The sequence below is a fragment of the Eucyclogobius newberryi genome, unplaced genomic scaffold (assembly GCF_026437365.1).
Source record: "Eucyclogobius newberryi isolate DKJ021-1_F unplaced genomic scaffold, fEucNew1.0.hap1 SCAF_17, whole genome shotgun sequence".
NCBI classification, from domain to species: Eukaryota; Metazoa; Chordata; class Actinopteri; order Gobiiformes; family Gobiidae; genus Eucyclogobius; species Eucyclogobius newberryi.
This window is the reverse complement of record NW_027315801.1, coordinates 15,910,619-15,933,351: the sequence shown is the minus strand read 5'-3', so window position 1 is coordinate 15,933,351 and position 22,733 is coordinate 15,910,619. Positions and strand designations below refer to the sequence as shown.

The window sequence follows — 22,733 nt, the reverse complement described above, 5'->3', positions numbered from 1 at the left end:
CTGCAGCTGCATATGAAATGTTTTGGGGAAGGCTTTGTGGGCTCTGTAAACCACATGCCATATCAATCTATCATGTATAATAATGGGGGAAACCCAAATAAACTAAACCAAAAAATGTCTCGTCTTTCCATGTGCATTAGAATTGTGATTTCTTTCAGCCCTAATTTGAGCCAATCTTTAATGCCACAAGGAAACCTTGTGGCACCGTGGTGCCTCGAGCTTGGAATGCTTTTAGGATTTCTTCAGACACCTTAACTGTGCTGCAATATTTATATTTGGATAAACTTAATTTGAACTGCTCAACTTGTCTTTTTTTTCCTTCCCTGAAATAATGACCATTTTAAAAATCATCTTTTAATGATTTTAGTGCCAATCTCTCCAGGTGGATTTCCTAATTAATACTTACAGGCTCCATGTGAACATAACACAAAAAAAACATGATCGACAAGCACTAATGTCAAAAGGCTGTTTTTATTTCAGTTCAGATGTTGAATGCCCTTTTCTGTGTTCTAGTCTAGTCATAATACAAACCTGTAGAGCTACAAATGGCCAGGAAGCCCCCAGCTCTGGGACCTCCCGACTGATCCTACTACAGACTACACACAGGTAAAACTACTGTTAGTATCTGAGCGCTAAGGACGCCAAGGCATTTAGTCAATCACTTCCAATCTGACACAATGAGTTTCTTTTGGGTAAAAATTCTATCAGCTGTGTTCTAGTAGTAACCATTCATTTGTAACAACAAAAAAGAGGCTCAAGTGTAGCTGCTGTGCTTAATGTCCACTCTGTGTGTGAGACAGCGCCCTCTCAGGCCAAGGCAGAGCATCACAGCAGCTGTCTCTTCTGAGGTAGTCAAAGGTACAAACATGATTCATGTCCAATACACACTTGAGCGTCATCAAAATGGTCAAACTGCTCAACTGTTACATAGTTCAAAATCTATTCATTTGAGATAAAATATTTGACATGGAGGTAGAGGTAGAAAACATGACTAAACATTACTGCAGCTATAGAAAAATCCTTTTTTTTAAAACCTACACTTGTATTTTCAATCTAATAGCAAAAATAACTATATTCAAAGAGAAATAATAAAAAGTGTAACGGCAAAAACAAGTGTTAAGTGCTTAAACCTGACTGGAGGCACCTGACTGTAAGGCCTTCACAACACTCACTAAGGCACCGCTGAGGTCTCACCGTCCACTCCTGTGGAGTGTGCTGCCCCCTAGTGCCTGGTGAAAGAACACATCCACAGCTGACACATCAGTATGTGTCCAAATGTCCATATGAAAGAAGTATGTTTAACAGCTGCCTGCCAGCCAGCCTGCCACTGAAACACTCACTATTCATTCACTGGAAACTCCGGGATGAGGACCTGACCTTTACAAGGTCGAGCCAACAGGGGCATAAAAGGGAAGTGCATCTCTTCTACTATTCTGTGTCAAACCAGCAGAATTAGCTTGACATTTATTTCTTTAGTTAGTTTTAACCTTATCAGTCTATGGGGCATTTCATTCCCAGTAACAAAGTGACTTCTGGGGCGCCTCAGTCCGTCACAGTGGCAGGATTCAGGAGGAGCTGTGGTAAGTGCCTTCACTGAAAGTCTCTTGTGGCTGTTCAAGCATTGCTCTAGACTCTGAGGTAATACTGCTGAGGTGTTTGGTTGTTTGAGGTGTGCGTGTGCCAACAGCCTCACTGAAAGGCCTGGTAGTAGTGAGGTAGGGCGCCGGAGGGGCCGGAGCCCCCGTAGGCCTGAGGTAGCTGGTTGTGGTTGTGGCTTCCAGCCGCTGGGGACACTTGGGTTTGAGAGGACTGCAGGAAGAAGGGCCCCGGGGCCTGTGAGGTAAGCCCAGCTGAGGACGAGGGAGAGGAGGCGCTGGTGGGGGGATAATTCATGACTAGCCCCCCCATTCCCATGTGAGCGCTGTAAGGAGGCAGGCCGAACGGAAGGAAGCCCAGCAGGTTAGTGGTACAGGACAGCTCCGAGCCTTCAGCCAGCGTCTCCCTCTGAGGTGACGAGCACCCAGCACCCATACTGTGGTGAGGAGGGCCAGCGCTCTGCAGCTCCAGCAGGAAGCTGTCCACTTCAGAGCGCGGGTATGAGGTAGATGAGTGCTGGTATCTGCCCACGCTGCTGTAGGGCTGCTGAGGCAGGGCGGCCCCCTGAGAGCTCACATGCCGGCTCATCCCTGAAGGCAGCGGCCCCTGAGTGAGGCTGTGGGGGGGCATGGGATACGAGCTGTACATGTCTCTGCAGAAGGTCTCCAGGGGCTCTTTAGGGAGGGAGCCCATGTCACAATTCCTGGGAGAAGGTTCCTCCTTCACCGGACACTGGGCGGAGGTGGGCGTGGCCACAGGAGTAACAGGAGCTGCAGGGGGAGGGGGCTCCTGGGCGTGGCTCTTCTTCAGGTGGCGGGTCAGGTGGTCTCTCCGTCCAAAACGCTGGGCACAGCGAGGACACAGAAAGTCCCTGCGGCCAGTGTGCACCACGGCGTGCCGCCGCACATCTTTACGTGTGTAGAAGCGCCGGTCACACCGCTCGCACGAGTACTTCCTCTCTCTCACAGGGACCACAACAGCGCCCTCTGGAGGCGGGGGTCGATCAGTGTGGCTGCCCAGCTGCTCCAGTAGAGAAGGGGGAGTCTGGGGACACAGCGGGGCCCCTGCAGTGCTGTGTGCTGCAACCAGGTGTCTCCTAAAGCCCAGCTGGGTGTTGTATTGCTTCCCACACTCCTGACAGTGAAAGCGCTGGCGGCCCTCCTCCGGCGGCCGCTCTTCAGACAGGCCCCTCAGATGGCTCTGTGGGTTAAACATGCTTCAACACCAGGAGCCGGACACTATACGGAGCACCTGCATTCATATTCTTCTCCCCAGAGTGTTCACTGGGACTGTCAGGGCCAGAGGCAAATGCTTTTAGGGAAACTTGTGTGTAGCACTTTACTTTTCTGAGAGCTGTTGCCATAACAACTTCAGCTCACACAGGCAGCTCCACGGTACAGTCCTAAAACACAGGGAAATTCAAACATTAATTCACACTTTTATACAGCTCAGTTTGGAGCGTCGCTACAAATGCCATCAAACAGTGCGTGTTAATTTGATCATGCAAAAGTCCACTATGTCCACTTTCCTCTGCTGCTCGTCTCCATGGAGATATGGCTTTGTCTGGAATGTTCCACAATAGGACATTAGACATACATAACTATTTTGAATTAAATCTTCACCTAATTTTGAATGGTTTTATGCAGTACCTTTAGAAATGTAAAACTAACTGTAAATTGAATTATATATACAATTATCAATATATTATATATATATAATATATATATATATATATATAATATATATATATACAATTATCAATATAAATATATATATAATATATATATATATATATGTATGGTTATTCCTAAATGTTGATTAAATAGTTCAATATTTGATTCAATCTTTACATTTGCCAAATAACTGACCTTGGATTAGTATGATGGAATGTAAAAAAAAAAGTAGTTTCTCACTGTGAGTGGACTTGCCTCTCCACAGATCTGACCAACAACTTGATCTAATGGTGTCAGCTGCTTGTCTCTTGAGAGAGATAAGTTTAATGCCAAACTATGGAACATTCCAGACAAGGCAATAACATCTCCATGGAGACAGGTTGGTGACAGACACTCCACCTGAAAAGTTCCATAATGGACCTTTTAAATGTTTATTTTTCCAATTGACTCAGTGCATGTTGTGGCTCACATGCAGAGCCCTGTCACATGGAGCTTCCATGAGGAGCACAGGCTGCTCAGTGCGCTTCAGGAGCAGGGCCCTTAGCGCCATCGTGTGGCTTTTCACGGCGGAGCAGCTAGAGTTTTTTTCACGCTGCTGTTGATAGTTGCAAAACGTAAAACTACCAAGAGCAATGAGAAGAGAGGAGTGTAGCTCTGATTCCAAAAAGGTAAATCCACCGTGGAGCCGCTCGGGCCCTGCAGCTCGGACCTGCGGCCGACGGGACCTGCGACTCCCGCTGCACTTATGGCCGCTGTGTCTGCCCCAACCTCCGGGTCGAGACAAGTTTTGAGCTCGAGTTTGTGAGCTTCAGAACATGACTAAACCGACACAAGTCTTTTCTCTACGGCCAATGATGGCTGATGAGCGGTTCCGGAGCAGATGATTGCGTCAGTGCGCCTGGATCCACGCACTAGCGGTTCACAAGTTGTGCAGGAGTTTGGCCGCAGGAGCTAACTCTGTTTACAGCCACAAAAGGTGTCTCCCGCCTGTCCGCGGCCTGCAGCACGGCACTACTCACCGGAGAAGCCTCTGAGCCGCGGTCCGTCCAGCCGTCAGCCCGGCTCCACGCACGCATCGTGGGATGACTTTTGTTGGTTGTTTGTGGTTCGGGCCTGGGCTGGAGCTGGGGCTGGATCTGCGAGAGGCTGCTGCTGAGCGCGGTGCAGCAGCAGGGCATGCTGGGTAATGACGTCACTCTCCTCCCCCTCTCTCTGTGCTGTGGTCCGTGGTGGAAGCATGTGTCCATAGGTGGAAGTCAGGTTCAGGAGTGGAGATTCATGACATGTAAAATACATAAAGGTAGAGTAGAGTTCTCCATCCCTCCTCCTCTCATCCCTCCCTCTTCTCCATCCCTCCTCTTCTCATCCTTCCTCCACCTTTCATCCCTCCTCATATCCCTCTTCCTCCTCTCATCCCTCCTCCTCCTCCTCTCATCCTTCCTCCTCCTCTCATCCCTCTTCTCATCCCTCCTCCTCTCATCCCTCATCCTACTCTCATCCCTCTTCTCATCCCTCCTCCTCTCATATCTCTTCTCATCCCTCCTTCTTCTCTCATCCCTCCTCCTCTTCTCATCCCTTCTTTCATCCCTCCTCCTTCTCTCTCAATCTCTTGATTGTCACAAGCCAGCAAATTAGAGGCACGCTTCCTCTGCCACCAGGTATAAAACAAATTCACATCCTGGTGGCTGTGGGCGGTTCTCTGCTCTTGGTGCAGACAGCTCCTCTGATGGTGCTTTCTCATTTGGTTCATCGGTACTTAGCCTTGTGTGTGGTGTGTGTCTGTCTTTCTTTCTATTTCTATTTCTAATTCTTTGGCGTATTTCAACTGGGCCCAAAGGAGGAGTACACAGTGGCTAGCACTCTCGCCACAGCAAGAAGGATGTGAGTTCGACTCCCAGGTCAGACTGAGCAGAGTTTTTATGTTTCTCCTCGTGTCTGGTGGGGTTTTGTCCATCCAGGCACTCCGGTTTCACCCATCAATACAAACATGCACTAAAATCCTCCAGCAACAGTCCTGACCAAACCAGCTTAAGATCTGGAGATGTTGCACTGCAGCGACCCCTGCTCCTGACGGGTTTCCTCCACGGAAATGAAGGATGGGTCAAAAATGCAGAGGACACTTTGAAAATGAGATGGCACATTTCAAATACATTACCCTATGTGGACTTCTCTTCTTTTTTTCTTTCTCTTCTATTTTTCTCCTCATTATTATATTTTTGTGTGCGCAACCTTTGATCTGCTCTCAATGTAAGGTTTCAGAGTGATGAACATCCAGCACCATAGTATATATCTGAATGATGAAAGGTCCTCAGATATCACCTACAGACAGGAAGGTCTTGAATTTCAAAACCAGAAATTCCTTGAATCTTCATCTACGATGGAACACTCCTGAAGGATTAAACCGACAAGAATATCTCACGTTATTCCGTAATACATTTGACCTTTGACCTGCTTGCTGTTGCGTTCCGTTCCGCTCGCGGAAGCGAAGCACTATGTTCGCGGTCCGCAGCGCTCAGCTCCGCTTTGCGTCGCTTGGAGATTTGAAGGTTTGAAGTGCCTGGTCCGCTTGGCTCCGCAGTCCCAGCGCAGCGCAGAGGCAACACTAGCTTTTGAAACCTCCACAACACACAAGAGACATGAAGGACAAACAGAAGCGAAAGAAGGAGCGGACCTGGGCTGAGGCAGCTCGACTGGTAATGGACAACAGCTCTTAAACGATCCATTGTTGATGCGTTTGTTTTGATCTGGTGTAAAGCTAAAAACATTTGCGCTGGCTATCTCCTCGCGAAGCAATGCTAACGTTTCTTGACGGAACATGGCAATATTGAATCAGATGTAGGTCTTTGATGAGCACGGACAGCGGCGTGAACATGTGTGAAGACTGTCGCGTCTGTAGAGCTCCAAAACAAGAGGAAATGTTGTTCAGAGTGTGCGTGTGAGAGCGCCTAGCTTTGTTAGCATCGTTAGCATGTCACTCCCTTGCTGCAGCTCAGATGCCTTTGTTTGCTACAGTCTTCGCAGAATCCTTTTGGACCTTTGTGTACCTTAGAGCTCAGCCCATATCTGACAATTTACTATTCACCATCTCGCTGTGTTTGGTCCCTGTCCTGCTTTGGTAGTCGCTGTGATAAACCGAGCCTGCTGCAGCACTGTGCTAGCTTTAGCATTAGCCTCAGCAGAACAACACAAACGGCCTGCGTTTAGTCAAGGTGGCCTCAAAGCTCACACGTGTGTTCTCTTTATAGATATGACAGGTCCACAGCACAGTTCGGGCCGTGTGTGTTCTGGGCTTGTGTTTTCAGTGGCACAGCTGCGTGCTGCGGGAGAATGTAACGTACTGATCATGATGCCATTTCAGATTCCTTTGTACAGCGGGTTACTGAGGGGGAGGTCTGCTCTGCTGCTCAACATACTGAGCAGGATGGGCTGCAGTGGGCTAACATCACACACCAGAGCAAGCAAGCCATTTAAGATGGAAAACAAAGAGAAATCTCTCATCAAAATGAATAAAACAATACTTGAAAAATCTGTGATGTATGTAGCATTACGAGTGAACGTCAAACAAATGCTCTATGTGCCCTTTACATGACTAGATAACTGACTGTAACGTTCACATTTTCCGTGGCCAAACAGAGTTTCTGAAGTCATCTGTAGGGAAAGGATGCGAGCCAAGCGGCATTTTAAAGCAGTTTTGGTCAAAATTATATATATTTTTTAAACTGATATAAACTTAGTTTTGTATAAATTTTCAGTTAAGCACATACCCAGGAGCACATGTGGGCATATTTAAACATTTTCATAAGAACACTTTCAACACATTTAGAAAGGATCAGACAAAACCATCCCACAGCTCATTCAGACAGAACGAACATGTTTGTTTTAATATAACTGAAATTATTGTGTCAAAACTGATATTCAAATATTACAATAATATTCTTAAAGCAAAAATGTCCAATATTTTGCATCCCAAATGTGTCTTTGTGTTCTTCTACTTCTAATCTAAAATGTAGTTGTGATTCATCTGGCTGCATTACTATTAGGACATGAACATGTGTCTGTAGCCCTCTGGGGCCCCCGTGACATGAGCACACACTGATGAGCTGCTGCTGTCTCTGCAGGTCCTGGAGAACTTCTCTGATGCTCCCATGACTCCCAAACAAATCCTCCATGTGATCCAGACTAAGGGGCTCAAGGAGATGAGGTCAGATGGGCTCGAGTTTGTCACTGATGGAACTATTTTCCATCCATAACAGCAAAGAAAATGTATAAACAATATCTATATTTTAGCTAAAAAATGAAATGTTGATAAAATGACATGCTTGAGTGAGTGTTCTTGTTATTTTTAATGGGCTATTTTACAGCCTTTTAAAATATTTGTATTTAATACCCAAGCATAAATTCTGATATTTTCTTATTCATTCAAAAGTTTGGACAGACTTTTTCATTTACGATATGTTTTTCTTCATTTTAGTTATTGTTTACATTGTGGATTCTCACTGAAGCCAACGGAACTATGAATGACACAATGTACTAAACAAAAGGGCTATTGTTACTGTGAAATGACTAATATATTTTAGATTCTTCAAAATAGCCGCTCTTTGCGCTGATACGTGCTTCTTACGCTCTTAATGAACATGAAGAGTCGCAGTGAAGTGAAAACCATTTCAGTGACTTCATCCTGAAGCGCTGTTTGTAAATGCCAACAATGCAAAGGGATCTCAATCTGAAATATAATACATATTTGGAGTTATGTAAAAAGAAAACTGTCTTTGCAACTTAGGCCAAAAAATAAATTGTGTGTTTCCGGTAACAGAGAAAATAAATACAGGTAGGTAGGTCGGATATTTTTTTTGTTTTGTTTTTAAATACATAAAGTCCTTCCACAGGTTTTGCAGACAGTTTTCTTTTCTCAGAAGTGAGCGCTTGGTGGCCTCATTGGTGTGCAGATATTGAATAAAATAGTTCTCTCCATCTAAAACTAGTCTAACCCCGTGCTGTGGTCCGCGCTGTTGCCCTGTTAAGTTTGGAGTCTCGTTGACCAAATGGATCACTTTCCAAATAGAGCATCTGCGCAGATTTCTCGCGCAAACATGAATGCGTCCATAGGTATAACGAAACCTATCAAAAGTGCGGGGATTTTCATATCTTACGATCCCCACAGATGCTTTTTTCCCGCAGCTTTTGGATTCGCTCTCACAATTTGACATTCTTGAAACGTACAGCCAGTAAATATGCAATAAAATGTTTAAGGTCTGGTTTTCTTTTGAAATCTAGGTCGGTTGGGTTACCGGAAACACACAATTTTTTCTTTTTAGCCTTAACATAATTCCATCCATCTTGTTTATATATTGGAAGTCTTCAGTCTGTGTGTGCAAGGACGCCATATTAGCATGTGACATGTAGAGCTAATAAATGGCAACAAGCCTGGTGTTTAGCATTTGGAGATTATCTTTGTTATTAAATAAAGCTGTAAATGACAATACAGTCATAAACACAGGACATGTGTGCTTTTAAAGTGTTTAGATTGCATTAATTGTGCCCTGAATCTGCAAAATGTGATTCACTTTCCAAAAAGTGTCTGCAGATGTTTGTGAGGAATACACTGTACTATAAAATCCTGCACATGTTTATTGATACTGACAATTAAAAGTATGTGATCTTGATAAAATGGTGAAAACATTTTATAGTCTAACTGAAACTGTTGTACATGATGGAGGCTAATTCACTCAGGACAATATAATCACTCCAAAATCATTGGTTAACTATATTTTCTGTGTAATTTTTCTACATTTATCATTACAAACAAGTTGTTGTAATCCCTCGTTTGTCCAGGAGTGTAGAAAAATATTCAGTTGTCATCTGAAAGATGTTTTGAATCTCATCTAAGAGTCTTTCTCAATCTGCTCCCAGCTGAATAACTCTTTCGCTCAGAGATGGCAACTGTCTTTTTCTACACACAGTGTTTTGTTATGCGATAATTGTTCAATCATTTGCCAAATAAATCGACTGTCATCAAAGCGAAAATATATTTGTAGCTTAAGTAATTTGAAGAAATCCTGTTGATCCGTTGCCATCTTGTTATCCAAGATGGGGCCGCAGATGGATGACCTGGCCTTTACAGAAATTCAACCCACGAAAAGTTGCTGGATCAGACGGTGTCTCCCCTCCACCCTGAGACACCGTGCAGAGGAGCTGACTCCCGTCTTCACCGAACATTTTTAATACCTCCCTAGAGTCATGCCATGTCCCAGCCTGCTTCAAGTCGTCCATCATCCCTGTCCTCAAGAAGCCCCGGATCACTGGACTTAATGACTACAGACTTGACTCCCCCTGCAGTTCGCCTGCAGGGGGAGCACTGACTTCCTGACTGATCAGAGGCAGTGCATGCAGCTGGGGAAGAATGTCTCAGACACGCAGACTATCAGCACAGGAGCTCCACAGGTCTGTGTACTTTCTCCCCTGCTCTTCTCCCTGTACACAAACTGCTGTACCTACAGCCACGACTTCGTAAATCTGATCAAGTTTGCGGACGACACCACCCTCACCGGGCTCATCTCGGACGGGGAAGAGTCTGTCTACAGGAGGGAGATGGACCGGCTGGTGTCCTAGTGCAGCGGTAACAACCTGGAGTTCAACGCCCATAAAACAGTGGAGATGATCGTGGGCTTCAGGAAAGTCACAGCCCCCAGCCCCCCCTCACTATCACAGACTCCCCCATCACCACTGTAGACTCCTTCCGCTTTCTCGGCACCACCATCACCCAGGACCTCAAGTGGGAGCCAACTATCAGCTCCCTCATCAATAAGGCCCGGCAAAGGATGTACTTCCTGCAGCAGCTGAGGAAAGCCAAGCTGCCATTGGAGATGATGGTACAGCTCTACACGACCATCATTGAGTCCATCCTCACCTCCTCCATCACCGTGTGGTACGCTGGAGCCACAGCCAGGGACAAACAGAGACTAAAGCACTGCTGAAAAGGTGATCGGCTGCAGACTTCCATCTCTGCAGGACCTGTACGTCTCCAGGAGTCTAGGGCGAGCAGTTCTGATCACAGCTGACCCTTCTCACCCTGACACGGACTATTTGATCCACTCCCCTCAGGCAGGAGGCTACGGTCCATCTGGATCAGAACCTCCCACCACAAGAACAGTTTCTTTCCCTCTGCCGTTGGACTCATGAACACTTAACACCTGCCACAAATATTCAACCCAATAACCATATATGGCACTGCTAATTTATGGCACTGCTTTTTTGACCAACTGTAATGTGTGTATATATTCAGAAGTTTATTTTATTTTACTAGTAACTTCTAAACTTTATGCATGCCCTTTTTGATATATTTTGGTACTATTATTATTCATTGTTGTATGTTGCACCTTTTATGCAAAAGCAAGTTCCTAGTTTGGGAATTATGTTCATTGCCACTTTCTGAAAAAGGAAAATCCTGAAAATGTCTTTTTCTTCTGCCCTTGATCATTTGTTAATCCTGGTACAAAAATAATCCACAATCTTTGAAATTCTTATAAAGTTTGTTAATTGTGGCCGCTTCATCCCTGCCAGTATAGAGTTTGGTGGTGCTGGGATAGCGTGACAACATGTGCAGGAGCTCTATTGAATGAAAAGTGTGTCCAAACCTTTGACTTGCACAAATGAGTTGTTATCCTCCCTGTAAGATCATTAACTCTTCTCTCGTTTGTCTTCTTGGACTGGTTGAAATGGTTCTGGGACCCGGGGACACCTGCTCTCCTCACACTCAGAAGGTAAGATGTGGACATCAGACACAGAGGCGCGGATAACTGTCAAATGCAGTTTTAAATAGCTGTGTTTCTCAAATAGCTTCTTAAAATATTCCTGCTCAACTTTGGACAAAGTGGGACCAATGTTTGATTTTCAGTGCATCATGATTTTGTTTCTTGATTATTTTTGTTTTGTGTTTTAAAAATAAAAAGTTTAATGATGATAATTATAATATCTCCGCTCATTTGCCTCAATTTGTAAAAAAGGCAATTTTGCTAAGGCCTATTTTCCCCAAATTATATTAGATGCAATACTCCATTACTGTCTTGGTGTGCCAAAATTACAAATATCGCTATATAGCAATACTAAATTTGATGATTTGATGATACAGTATTGATTCTGTGGGCTGCTGTATCAATATATCGCCATGAGTCATTGTCTGTATAATTTCCTGAATTATTTTGTGACCGCACTACAATGTTGTTGCTTGTTTAAAGAAAGGAAACCTGTTCACACAAACTATTTGACATTTTGACTGTTTTGATGATTAGAAATAGTGTTTCATTTTGAGTTTGTGCAGGTCTTGGTTCAAATGTATTGGGTTCTTTTAAAAATATTTATATATTGTAGAATATCATGAGCATATATAAAGTATCGCAAAATCATGATATTATCGTATTGTGACTGTCGTTTCTACAGTGCACGGCTCTACATAGGAAATGCATAATAATAAAACAGGCCTGTTTGAATACAAATCGGTAAGAGAACATTGTAGACTACAAAGATGTTTTGTACTTATTATTGTGTTGAGAATATAGATCTTTCTTTAAACGCTCTCTTAATTGGGAGTATCTGCAGTGCTTGTGTGTAGTGCGTTCACACTGCGCTCACACTGCTGTGCTGTGTTGCAGTGGCACTGCCCCTCTGGCCTGTCTGGTCACTATGCTGCACTCCCAGGTGAGAGGAGACCGGGTGAAGAACAGCATTTTCTTCAAGCTGCCGGGACGCATGAGCCTGTTCACACTCAAGGTGGTCCTCACTGCACATACGGCTCCTTCACATCAACTCTCCACTAAAGCCAACCTTGTATCCTACAGAAAAATGCCCTGCAGTGGACCAAGATGGCGGAGGACGCAGAGCTGCAGGCTGAGGCAGGCAGCTCCAGCAGCAGTCCACATGAGGCGGGTGTGGGCCCCTCAGACGCCACCGAGCAGGAGAGCTGCGACTCCACGGAGACCGCAGCAGCCAGTGGAGACAATGATGGTAAGACGAGACCTCTTACAGTAGCTGTAATGAGACGGGTGGGTCAGACCACTCTGTACCTAAGCAGTGATGTAACCATTCTTGCACTTTATTCATAGTATGTACAAGTAGAAGATCATTAAAATGTTATACATATACAGTATAAGAAAGTCCGAGACATCACTTGGATGTTGTTCTTGTCCATCCAGTTCTGAATACAGGATAAGCTGTACGTGTGTTCATTTTTCAGTTGTTCATAGTAGAAAATGTTCCAAAGGTACAAACGGCACAAACCGGGAAGCGGAACTGAGGTGGAATGGGGTCCCTTTGTGCCTGAAAAACTACAAAGGGCAGATGGCATGATATTCTTTGGCAATCCCAAAGACAAGATGCCTACACATTTCGTGTATTCTATTCAATGCAGTGATACAAAGTGTTACATTGGCAACACATTAAATTAAAGAAGGCTCTTGAATACTGGATTGCAATTAACGTGCATCTTCATCTAAAAGCCACAAAAAATAGTGAAGGAGCCTATTTTATGTCAAAGAAAAGGCTTCTTAAAATAGGACCATTGGTCTGATTTACAACAGCCTCATAACACCTGGGCAGAAATCAAACCAGTCAAATGTTAATGAGACACTTAACAGATCTGAGGATGAAGTGGCCTTCACAACTCCAGCTGTAAGGGTTAAACCGTCAGACTTGTAAACGAGGGCAGTTATTCAGCAGCGGCTGGTCCATTAAGGGCGCTGGAGCGCCGCCCCCCTCTAAATTTCTTTTGTGTCTAAAAACAATATAATTTATTCAAAATATCATATTCTTATTAATGTAAATGTGTAAAATAATAATAATAATAATATATATACATCTATAAATAGATATAGATGTATACTTTGCGTGGTCCGCTGCCTGGCGCAGCCTGCGTCACTTTTCTACGTAGCCGTGGGGCGGTTTGAAAAGTGCCTCATAGAAAATCAATGGGGATTTTTAGCCAATCAAAAGTGACTACGTCACTATGGCTTTCTCCATAGGAAAATAGCGACTGATGGGCGCTCCAGAAAGCGCCCTTTAGAACGTAGTAGTTACGCCAGGGAGCTACGCTTTTTATGCTAGAGACTGAGGCATGTGCGCGCGCCTACGCGGAAGTGCCACACACGCCGTGTTTTCCGTGTTTACATCTTAAAACTGCAAAAGTTACGTCCAAAACGACTCAAAATAAGCTGCTCAACTGTTTGCTGGCTTTATTCGTGTTGAAAGCGGCTGATTTCGTATCAATCCGAGCCGAGACATTTGATCTGTCAGACCCCGTGCTACGTTACCATGACAACAAACACGCAGTTTTTTTTGTTTATTACTTGCATAAGGCTAACGACGGTAAGCATTAAAGGTGGAATGGATGATTTTTTTTCAGCAATTTTTTTTTATCATATTTCCTCGTGGCGTGGATAAATCATTTGTCCTGCCACGTATCAATCATAAAACGCACCTATCGCTCACCTGCAGCCGCGTGCGGTTCGTCCCCACGTTTCTGCGTGCCTAAGCGCATGGATCTATCATAATATAGTTCCCTCAGTGTACGGGGCAAAATGAAGACGGAGAAAGACAGTTCGAGCTGACGCAGAAGTGGACAGAAATCTACGGGAGACGAGAGATGCGATGTAATCCGTTGCGCTAATAAACAAACGCACGTGTGTGTTGTATCAGTCCGCACGGGGGAGTGCGCATGCGCACTTCCGCCTGGGTTCTCAAATCGCCGAAAAATCGTCCATTGCGCCTTTAAGTATCTCTTAACTTCTAACTTATCATTAACAAAAGTGGAAATAAAGTGTTTTTACTTAATTAATTCAGTTGTAAATGTGTATTTAAAATATGTATCCATACAGTCAATGTTAAAAAATTCTATTTTGGACATTTAAAAAAAACAAAAACACGGTCATGTCAAATAGCCCCCCCTATAATTTGTACCACCAGCCGCCACTGCAGTTATAACTCCTCCCCCTTGGGCAGGACCAATCAGAGCCCAGGAGAGCAAAAATGCTGCTGCTGAAAACATTTTCATCATATTGAAAATGACTTTTGGATGGAAGTTGAAATGTCTTGATTTCTAAAACCATGTCTAGATGACTACCTTTGAAATCTTTTCTACTGAATATTTTTTCACTATGTGATAAGAATAAGTATGAGAATAGTATCTGGGGAGATACCGGGCTCAATCCAAAGGTCCCATTTTAATAATGAGGCTGTTCTGTTACAGCGTCTGTGGATGAGAGCTCCTCCAGTCCCCTGTGCTCCACAGAGACCCCAGCCCCGGTCAGCCACCCCCAGACCCGGCTGAGCAGAGCAGCCCAGAGACCAGATGCCCAGCACCAGCAGCCACCCCATGCCCAGACCAGGCTGAGCCGCTCCAGACAGGTGCGACCACCCACTTAGAGGCCTGTCACATTCACACTTTTCCAATGCAATATATAGTGGTTAAACGGCAAGGCAAGTTTATTTGTAAAGCACATTTCATGCAAGGCAATTCAAAGTGTTCCATACAACAGGAAAAATGCATTAAAATCACAAAGAAATTACAGACCACACACATAGCATTCCAGGCACTCTTTCCTATATTTATTTGACATTGATGCATGACAGGCGACAGGATGATGCATGACAGGCGTCTCCGGGATGGACACATCACTTTTAGATTAATTCTTTCCCATATCAGCGTGCTATCTGCATCTGCACACGTCTGTGCTGAGCGTATGTATATTTTACGGCGGACCAGTCTCGTCTGCCCCTCCCTAGATTTAGCTTTCACTAAACTAATTGTCCCAGACAAAACTCACCCAAAGCTTTTCGTGTTAAAACTGGCTATTGGTCAGTGGGTGCGCCAGGCTCTTCCTGGTCTTTACAGTAGCCTTAGTGCCGACCGACAACCTAACCAGCGTGTGTTCTAACCCACTCCCCAGGCTCCTGCTCTGCTGCTGCGCTTGGACACCGGCACAATGGGCTATTGTGTCCAGCAGAAGTATTTACGTGTTCAACTTTAATCATGTTTAAATAGTAATATATCTAAAGGTGCTATTTTTAGGATAACATTTAAAGGCGCAGGGTACTACCTCAAAATAGTCCCAGACCTGTATTTTAGTTTTAGTTTAGTTTAAAATGTCAAAAATAGGTCACAGAATAGTCTGTCTGCCAGTTAACAATTAAATCACAAAACAGTTTAAGAAATAAAAGAGAAGAGTGCAAAGAAAAATCCTTTCAGTCATATGCACAGCTAAACACAACTGTTTTTTTTATCTTAGATTCAAACATTGTCAGAGTAGAAGCCTGTCTCACATCTTCAGGAAGACTGTTCCAGATTTTAGCTGCATAAAACTGAAACGCAGATTCCCCATGTTTAGTCTTGACTCTGGCACCAGCAGGAGGCCGGTCCCTGAGGTCCTCAGAGTCCGAGATGGTTCATATGGCACTAACATGCCCAAGATGTACTTTGGTGCTAGGCCATCGAGAGCTGCTTTAAAGTCTATTCTCTGAGCCACAGGGAGCCAGTGCAGAGACCTGAGAACAGGACTAATGTGATGGTACTTCCTGGTTCTAGTCAGGACCCGAGTAGCAGCGTTCTGGATGTACTGCAGCTGTTTTACAACTGGTTTGGAGAGGCCAGTGAGCAGGCCGTTACAGTAGTCTAATCTACTGGAGACAAACACATGGATAAGTCTCTCCAAGTCTGCTTTAGCCATTGTGATTGGTCAGCGGAAAGCATCTCATATCTCCCTCTGCCATTAGAAAACAAGCTAGCTCTGCTCTGAAACAACAAGAGACATTTCTTCATGTCAAAATGGAAAGTAAGTGGGACAATAGCTATACAGACGTAAAAAGAGGGGGGAAAAACACATTTTCAGTTGTGCTGCCCATAGTTCTGCCAATTTTTCTATTAGTGCATTATCTCCATTGCTAAAGAAAATGTATGATAATATAGAAACAGATTCATAATATTGCAGGATTATCCCCCAAAAATATAATAAATGTAATTTCCAGTATACACACACCAGATGAAATTTAAACACCTTAGCAGATTACATCTACACTGCCCATTCAAAAAAGTCACAGTAATATCTTCAGTGTGTCATTATTCCTCACACAGATCTTCAGTGTCATTATTCCTCACACAGATCTTCAGTGTGTCATTATGCCTTCTCCAGCTCGTCCCAAAAACTCTCACTGGGGTTCAGATCTGTAGTAGATTAGTTTCTGCTTTAGATGTTTTCCCTGCTCGATGCCTTGATGACATCTTTTCAATGACCACAGGATTTGTCTTTCCACGACCACAGGATTTGTCTTTCCACATGGTTGTTTCAGAATGAGAAGCCGCTCACTGCATAGTTCAGAGATATAACGACAAATACCTATGATAAATATTGACCCCCATTTATTGAATGAGTGGATAAAGTACCGGTAATGCTCATGACACTTAGACTGTGTGATGTTTGTCCTGTGTGCAGTCGGGGAGACAGAGAAAGAAAGCCGTCATGATGCCTCGTGTGGTCCTCACGCCACTCAAAGTCAACGGAGAGCACGTGTCTTCAGGTAAACACCACCACTCCTGTCCCTCAGCTCCGTGCTCATCAGGGAGGACACGCACACCTCAGTCACTTTCTGCCATGAGGTGGGACACATCATATTTCTGTTTCAAACCCCCAGAACACATTGGGAGACATTTCTATTTCAGCGTCTGTACACTCAAAAAGTGTCTCTCTAATGGAGTCTAAAGCATTTGTCCAACTGTGTGTCTGATTGGACATGTGTGGTCCGCTGTTTTATTTCATCTGGTTCACTTTGGAATGGATCAGGACAGTCTGAAAGTGTTTGCACTGTCTTGAGAGAACCTTAGACAAAACCCTGCAGGGGAGGACCGGGAGCTTCCAAAATGGTCTGTGCTCGTTTTTTGGCCTGAGATGATTGGACAAGAGAGAACTCTGGCTCGACCAGACAGCAAAAAACAGATAAAATCTTAAAAGAATAATTTCTCACCAAACGCTGACTTGATCTTGTGATAAAGTGGCGTATTTACACTTAGCAGAACAAAGCTAGCATGTTCGAAACGACTGTTTCCTGTTTATCGACACACAACACTCATGTCAAGACACAAAATATTATTTCCAGTCCGTAATACATCTAATATTATCCAGAGCCAATGCATTACACAGAGAGTTAAAAATGTGGTGTAGAGGCTTTGCAGAGAAGTGAAATAAATGAGGAAAACGATGTTCTTGTTTCCTCTAGCTTTAGCCATGTCTCACACACACAAACTTACGAAATGTCTTTTTGGTGAATTGCATGATTAAAATATATAATTCAGATATGGTTTATCTACATATAAACAAATATATATATTTTATAATTAATCATTCAGTTGCTCTTGTAGTAGAGCTCCGTCCCTCGACTCGGTGGTCATTAGTAATGATAACTGGCCACCCTCAGAACACAAATATTAATCTTGTCCTGTCTGCTCAGGCCCCATGAAGAGTCGCAGAGGTGGTGTGGATGTGGACTTTGAGACTCCTGGCTCCATCCTGGTCAATACCAACATCAGAGCCTTGATCAATGTCAGGACCTTCTCTGCTTTCCCTTCACACTCCCAGCAGCAGCTGCTGCAGCTCCTGCCTGAGGTGGATCGACAGGTACAGCCATGATAGGTCTCCATTCTGCTGTTAGTAACAGTACTGGACGTGTCCTAACCAGTCATCACAAATGTAGTGTCTCATTGTACTTCAACGTAGAACACATACATCTCTGTGTGTTATAAATGTTAATTCTGGTCCAGTTCTGGATGGTCAGTTTTACAAAACCATGTTGGTGAAGCATTGTGTATGTTATTTCTCACAAACATCTAATCGATCAGTAGTTATTTTATAACTATATTCGTATTAACTCATTTGTTGAAACAGCGACCCAAAATGTTGTGCACTTCCGACCCAGTCACTTTGGGCCTTAGGTGGCCTTACATTTACACCATTCAGACTGTCCTTTAAACAACACGCTCTGTTGTGCTGTGTACATGTTTGGAGCAGATCGGAGCTGATGGAATGGCCAGGCTGAGTAGTTCTGCTCTGAACAATGAGTTCTTCACCCACGCCTCGCAGAGTTGGAAAGAGCGCTTGGCTGAAGGTCTGTCTGTTATTACTGCACTACATTTATTTACATATTCACTACTTCCTTGGTGCTTACTAACATTTGTTTTTAGGCGAGTTCACGCATGAGATGCAGGCACGTTTCCGTCAAGAAATGGAGAAGGAGAAAAAAGTGGAGGCCTGGAAAGAAAAGTTTTTTGAGGAATACCATGGGCAAAAGTAGGTTTTGTCTTTAAAGTCAAAGCGAGCCACGTGACTTTACTCTGTGATGTGTTCCTCATGCTGACCTTACGTGTGTGCTCCTCCTCAGGCTGGGACTGACCCGTGAGGAGTCCCTGCAGCTCACCACCGAGCCCTCAGAGGTGGCTGCCACGGCGCTGGAGGACGGCGTGGCTGCTGTGGCGGCTGTAGCCTCCGTGGCATCCAGTACCCCCAAGAGACGCAGCGTGGGGCGCAGGAGGAGGGACGGGCGCATGAGGAGACGTGCCAGGGCAGACCTGAGGCGCAGGGCCCGCAGACCGCTCTGCAAACCTGCCCCTGTCCCCGTGCTGCCCCCCACAGACACAGAGGAGGCCCCTGAAGCACCTGAAGCTGCAGAGGAGCCTGAGCCCGTCCCTGTTCCTGAGGCCGTGGTGCTCACAGACCCCATCGAGTTCCCCGCAGAGAGCACTCCCATAGAACCAGAGCCTGTGGAGCCTGAGCCCGAGCCCGAGCCCGAGCCCCCGTCCAGCCCCAGCCCCAGCCCCAGCCCCAGCCCAGCCTCCACCAGCGCCAACGAGGACCCTGAGGTGGCCCCCAGCCTGTCTGTGGAAGAGCCCGCTGCAGCCTCCACATCATCCCTGTCCTCCTCCTCATCCTCGTCCTCCGCCTCATCCCCCGCTTCGTCCCCCTCGTCCCCCTCAGACCCACAGGCGTTTGGGGCCGGTCTGGACTCGTCCTCGTCGGCCTCCAGTGCTGCAGTGGTGGCAGATCCTCTGGACGACGCTGCCTCTGTGGTCACCTCCATCACCGGCACGGCCACGAGCAGCCGAGAGAGCAGCCCCTCTGCCAGCCCCGCACCCGCACCGACCCTTGCTCCCACCCCGGCCCCCACCTCCACCTCCACCCCCGGCCCGGCCCCTCAGAGCAAGGAGCAGAAGAGGAGACCAGAGAGCCAGGACTTTCGCAGCTTCCCCGAAAAAAGACCCCGGCTCAACGACCAGCAGTCCTTTCGTACCACAATTACCAGTGTGTGCGCCGAGAAACCACAGCCAACAACAGAGGAACCCAAGGTGCCGCCTATCCGGGTGAGTCTGCGCACAGGGGCCCCCACGTGGATGGCTTTGCTCACTTTTTCACAACTGATAAATATGAAGCTCCAATTTTATTCATATTTTATTCACAGGCCTTTTGAAATCTATAAGTTGGACCAGTGGTTCTTCTCATACTTTTTTCTGGTGACCCACTTTATAGGAATATAGGAAATCGCTTATGATTTATTCAAAGTTTTCTTTGACCCTCACACCACTGTATTTAGTAGTGTTAGTACTTTAGTATTTGTTGAGTTCTGTGTTTTTATACCTTAGTTTACATCATCTGTTCGTTTGTGTTTCAGATACAACTGTCCAGGATCAAACCTCCCTGGGTCAAAGGTCATCCCACCTATCAGATCTGCCCCCGGATTGTGCCCCCCGGCCAGGGCTCGCAGCGGTCGGGGACGGGGGGCGCGAGAACATTGGCAGACATCAAGGCCCGTGCCCAGCAGGCTCGTGCCCAGCGAGAGGCCGCTGCTGCTGTTGCGGCCTCTACCGAAGGACCCCCGGCGATCGCGCCTGGGCTGCAACATAGCCCTGGGCTACACCATAGTACCAGCACCCGATACTCAGACCGCCCCCTGTCTGCAGGGGGACACACACCTACAGGCCCAGATCCAGCTGGAACACAACTACAGCTTCCCCATGTAGAAGCCAGCGCTCTGCCCTCACCTGCCCCTTCCAATACCTCCACATCAGTGTCCACAGAGCCCTCACTGACCCCCAGTCCTCAGGACGACCCTGCAAAAGAGACTGTGGAGGACAGGGCCAGCTCCCAGGCTGACGACGCCGTACACAAGCTCAGCAACCCCACCTCTGAACAGGAAGAGCCCCTGGAGTCTGCCCTTGTGCATACGGATATCCCCACAGAGAGCCTGACCCGGACACTAACCCCCACCTCCATCCCAGATACTCTGCCCAGGTTTGGTGCTCAGGGGGTGGATGTGAGCCAGAAGCTGCCCTGTGCCCGCTCTGAGGAGCCAGCGCCGGGTGTGATCCAACATAGCTCTGAGGTGAGTCCTGCTGCTGCTGTGAGCCTGACCCTCAGTGTGAAGGAGGAGGACGATGGAGCTCACAGCGACTCCACAGAGACGGCATCAGACGGAGAGACGGAGGGCCAGCAGCTGGAGCAGGGCTGGCGCTCCTCAGGACAGGACAGCTCCCGTCCAAACCACAAAGCAGTCATTCATTCTCTGGTGGCTGGACGCTGTGGACCTACGGTCATCCAGCACTGCTTTATGAACGGCCTCTCGGACGGGCCAAAGGGTATGTGTGAGGTGAAGGTGGAGCCCGGGGACAGACTGAGCCCTCCTGACTCAGACTGTGTGAAGTCGAGGAGAGTCATGAGCTCAGCTCGCCCTATGTCCAGTGTGGAGGCCAACAATCCTCTAGTGACGCAGCTCCTGCAGGGCAGCCTGCCTCTGGAGAAGGTGCTGCCCTCTCATGGAGCAACCAGGCTGGAGATTAGGGGCGTGTCCCCCTGTTTGGAGCCCCCCTCTGGGGCCCTACAGCAGCAGGTGCCTGTCATCACCTCTCACCTTTCGGGCTCGTCCCGTTGTAAGCCTGAGTCAGACTTTCCTCTCAAAGACACTGTCTATCCTCAGCCCTCACAGGGGGCCACTCTGGACCGGACCCTGCAGGCCACCAGAACCATGCTGACTGACCCGTCCCCTCCACACGCAGACCCCTGTCCCACTGTGCCCCACATGAAGCCCGGCTCCTGGGCCCCTCTGACCCCTGCTGTAAAGAGTGAGGGGGGCTTTCGGCCCTCGTGTCAGGACGGAGCCATTTCCACTCCGCTCCTGCCTGTTAGTATCACCAAAAAAGAGATTCTGAACTCTGTTGACGGCTATTTGAGCGGAGGAGCCATGGAGGGGCTGCTCAACATGGAGCTGGCTTTGGCTCGCATGGCCAAGAAGGATCAGAACAAAGGCTGTGGCTCCTCGGGGCCCCTGCCCTTCCAGCTGTATGGGAAGCTGCCAAAGCAGGGTCCGGGCCTGAGCTACACGGCTAATGTGTCGATGATGGATGGCGGCCTGTCCCGGAGCATGGCGGAGGGCGTGCTGCTGCGCCCCCTGCAGGCTTTCACTGACAACACAGAGGAGGTGGCCCTCAAGTGCTCGTGCCGCCTCAAAGCCATGATCATGTGCCAAGGCTGTGGCGCCTTCTGCCACGATGACTGTATCGGGCCATCCAAACTGTGCGTGTCCTGCCTGGTGGTCAGATAGTCTGCCCCCTGTGGGCGGCTCGTGTCTTTGCCTTGTTCAAGTGTTATTGGAACGAGTGAGGAGGGTTTTGCTGTACTGGTTTATTATTGATATTATTCTGGTTAATATTATTGTACATTTTGGGCATGATGGATTTGTAAATTGTGCCTTTTGTGTTTACTTGGAAACATTACCTCATCTTTCTTGCCATGTCTTGTTTTGGTTGCCAGCGTTGTCTTGGTTCCTTGTTTGCTTAACAGGGGCTTGTTCTTTTCTTGTGCAAATAAATATTTTTTTAACCATTAATGTCATTTTTTTCCCATTTATGTACTGTGGATAGGCCTATAAAATAATATTTTTTTTTTCGTTTCTTACCGATATCATTTTACCTGTCTATTTCAGAAATACCAGATTGTATCCATGATATAATCGTTGTCTAGTGTCATCAACTCTAAATCAGGGGTGTCAAACATACGGCCTGCGGGCCGCATTCGGCCCGCCGAACATTTTGAATTTATATTTATATATAAAGGGAACAAGCGGTAGAAAATGGATGGATATAAAAAATGATAATTCATAGAACCATGGTTACATCTGTAACTTTCGTTTTTATCGCTAGAACTACACGTCCCGCAATGCCACTGGTGGCCGCCCCTCCCCCGCATGGCTCTTCACTGCGACCGAGGTGGTCGGCACTAGATCATAAGTTCATAACTCACGGGAGTGACGAATTCCAGTTACGAAGTGACAAATTCCAATATGGCGGCGACGAAAGTAAACAACCAGGATTTTGATGTTAAACAATTGAATCCCCAATGATTGTGAGTTTGATATTGATGTTTACCTGAGATTAATTACAAA

At 46.3% G+C, this 22,733-nt stretch overlaps 2 protein-coding genes across 2 annotated transcripts; one reads left to right on the top strand and one right to left on the bottom strand.

The window, feature by feature from the left end:
• Window positions 1-452: 452 nt before the first annotated feature.
• On the bottom strand, window positions 453-4,468 carry LOC140362992 (zinc finger protein PLAGL2-like). Its single transcript, XM_072449294.1, has 2 exons — window positions 4,289-4,468; window positions 453-2,998 (listed from the first exon to the last, which is right to left on the bottom strand). Exon 2 carries the CDS (start codon window positions 2,809-2,811, stop codon window positions 1,690-1,692), a length of 1,122 nt encoding a protein of 373 aa, XP_072305395.1. The 5' UTR covers window positions 2,812-2,998; window positions 4,289-4,468; the 3' UTR covers window positions 453-1,689.
• A 1,301-nt stretch (window positions 4,469-5,769) lies between these two features.
• On the top strand, window positions 5,770-22,178 carry asxl1 (ASXL transcriptional regulator 1). Its single transcript, XM_072449295.1, has 11 exons — window positions 5,770-5,962; window positions 7,388-7,470; window positions 11,918-12,035; window positions 12,104-12,269; window positions 14,506-14,663; window positions 16,745-16,829; window positions 17,757-17,923; window positions 18,314-18,410; window positions 18,487-18,592; window positions 18,684-19,659; window positions 19,968-22,178. The coding sequence occupies exons 1-11, from the start codon at window positions 5,906-5,908 to the stop codon at window positions 21,891-21,893; spliced, it is 3,939 nt and encodes a 1,312-aa protein (XP_072305396.1). The 5' UTR covers window positions 5,770-5,905; the 3' UTR covers window positions 21,894-22,178.
• Window positions 22,179-22,733: the final 555 nt, after the last annotated feature.

Excerpts from the sequence above, each read along its gene's own strand:
- LOC140362992 (XM_072449294.1), bottom strand. The coding sequence starts at position 2,811 with ATGTTTAACCCACAGAGCCATCTGAGGGGCCTGTCTGAAGAGCGGCCG.
- asxl1 (XM_072449295.1), top strand. The coding sequence starts at position 5,906 with ATGAAGGACAAACAGAAGCGAAAGAAGGAGCGGACCTGGGCTGAGGCA. Across the intron at positions 7,471-11,917 it reads AAGGGGCTCAAGGAGATGAG|TGGCACTGCCCCTCTGGCCT; the intron begins GTCAGATGGGCT and ends GCTGTGTTGCAG. Across the intron at positions 12,036-12,103 it reads TGAGCCTGTTCACACTCAAG|AAAAATGCCCTGCAGTGGAC; the intron begins GTGGTCCTCACT and ends TGTATCCTACAG.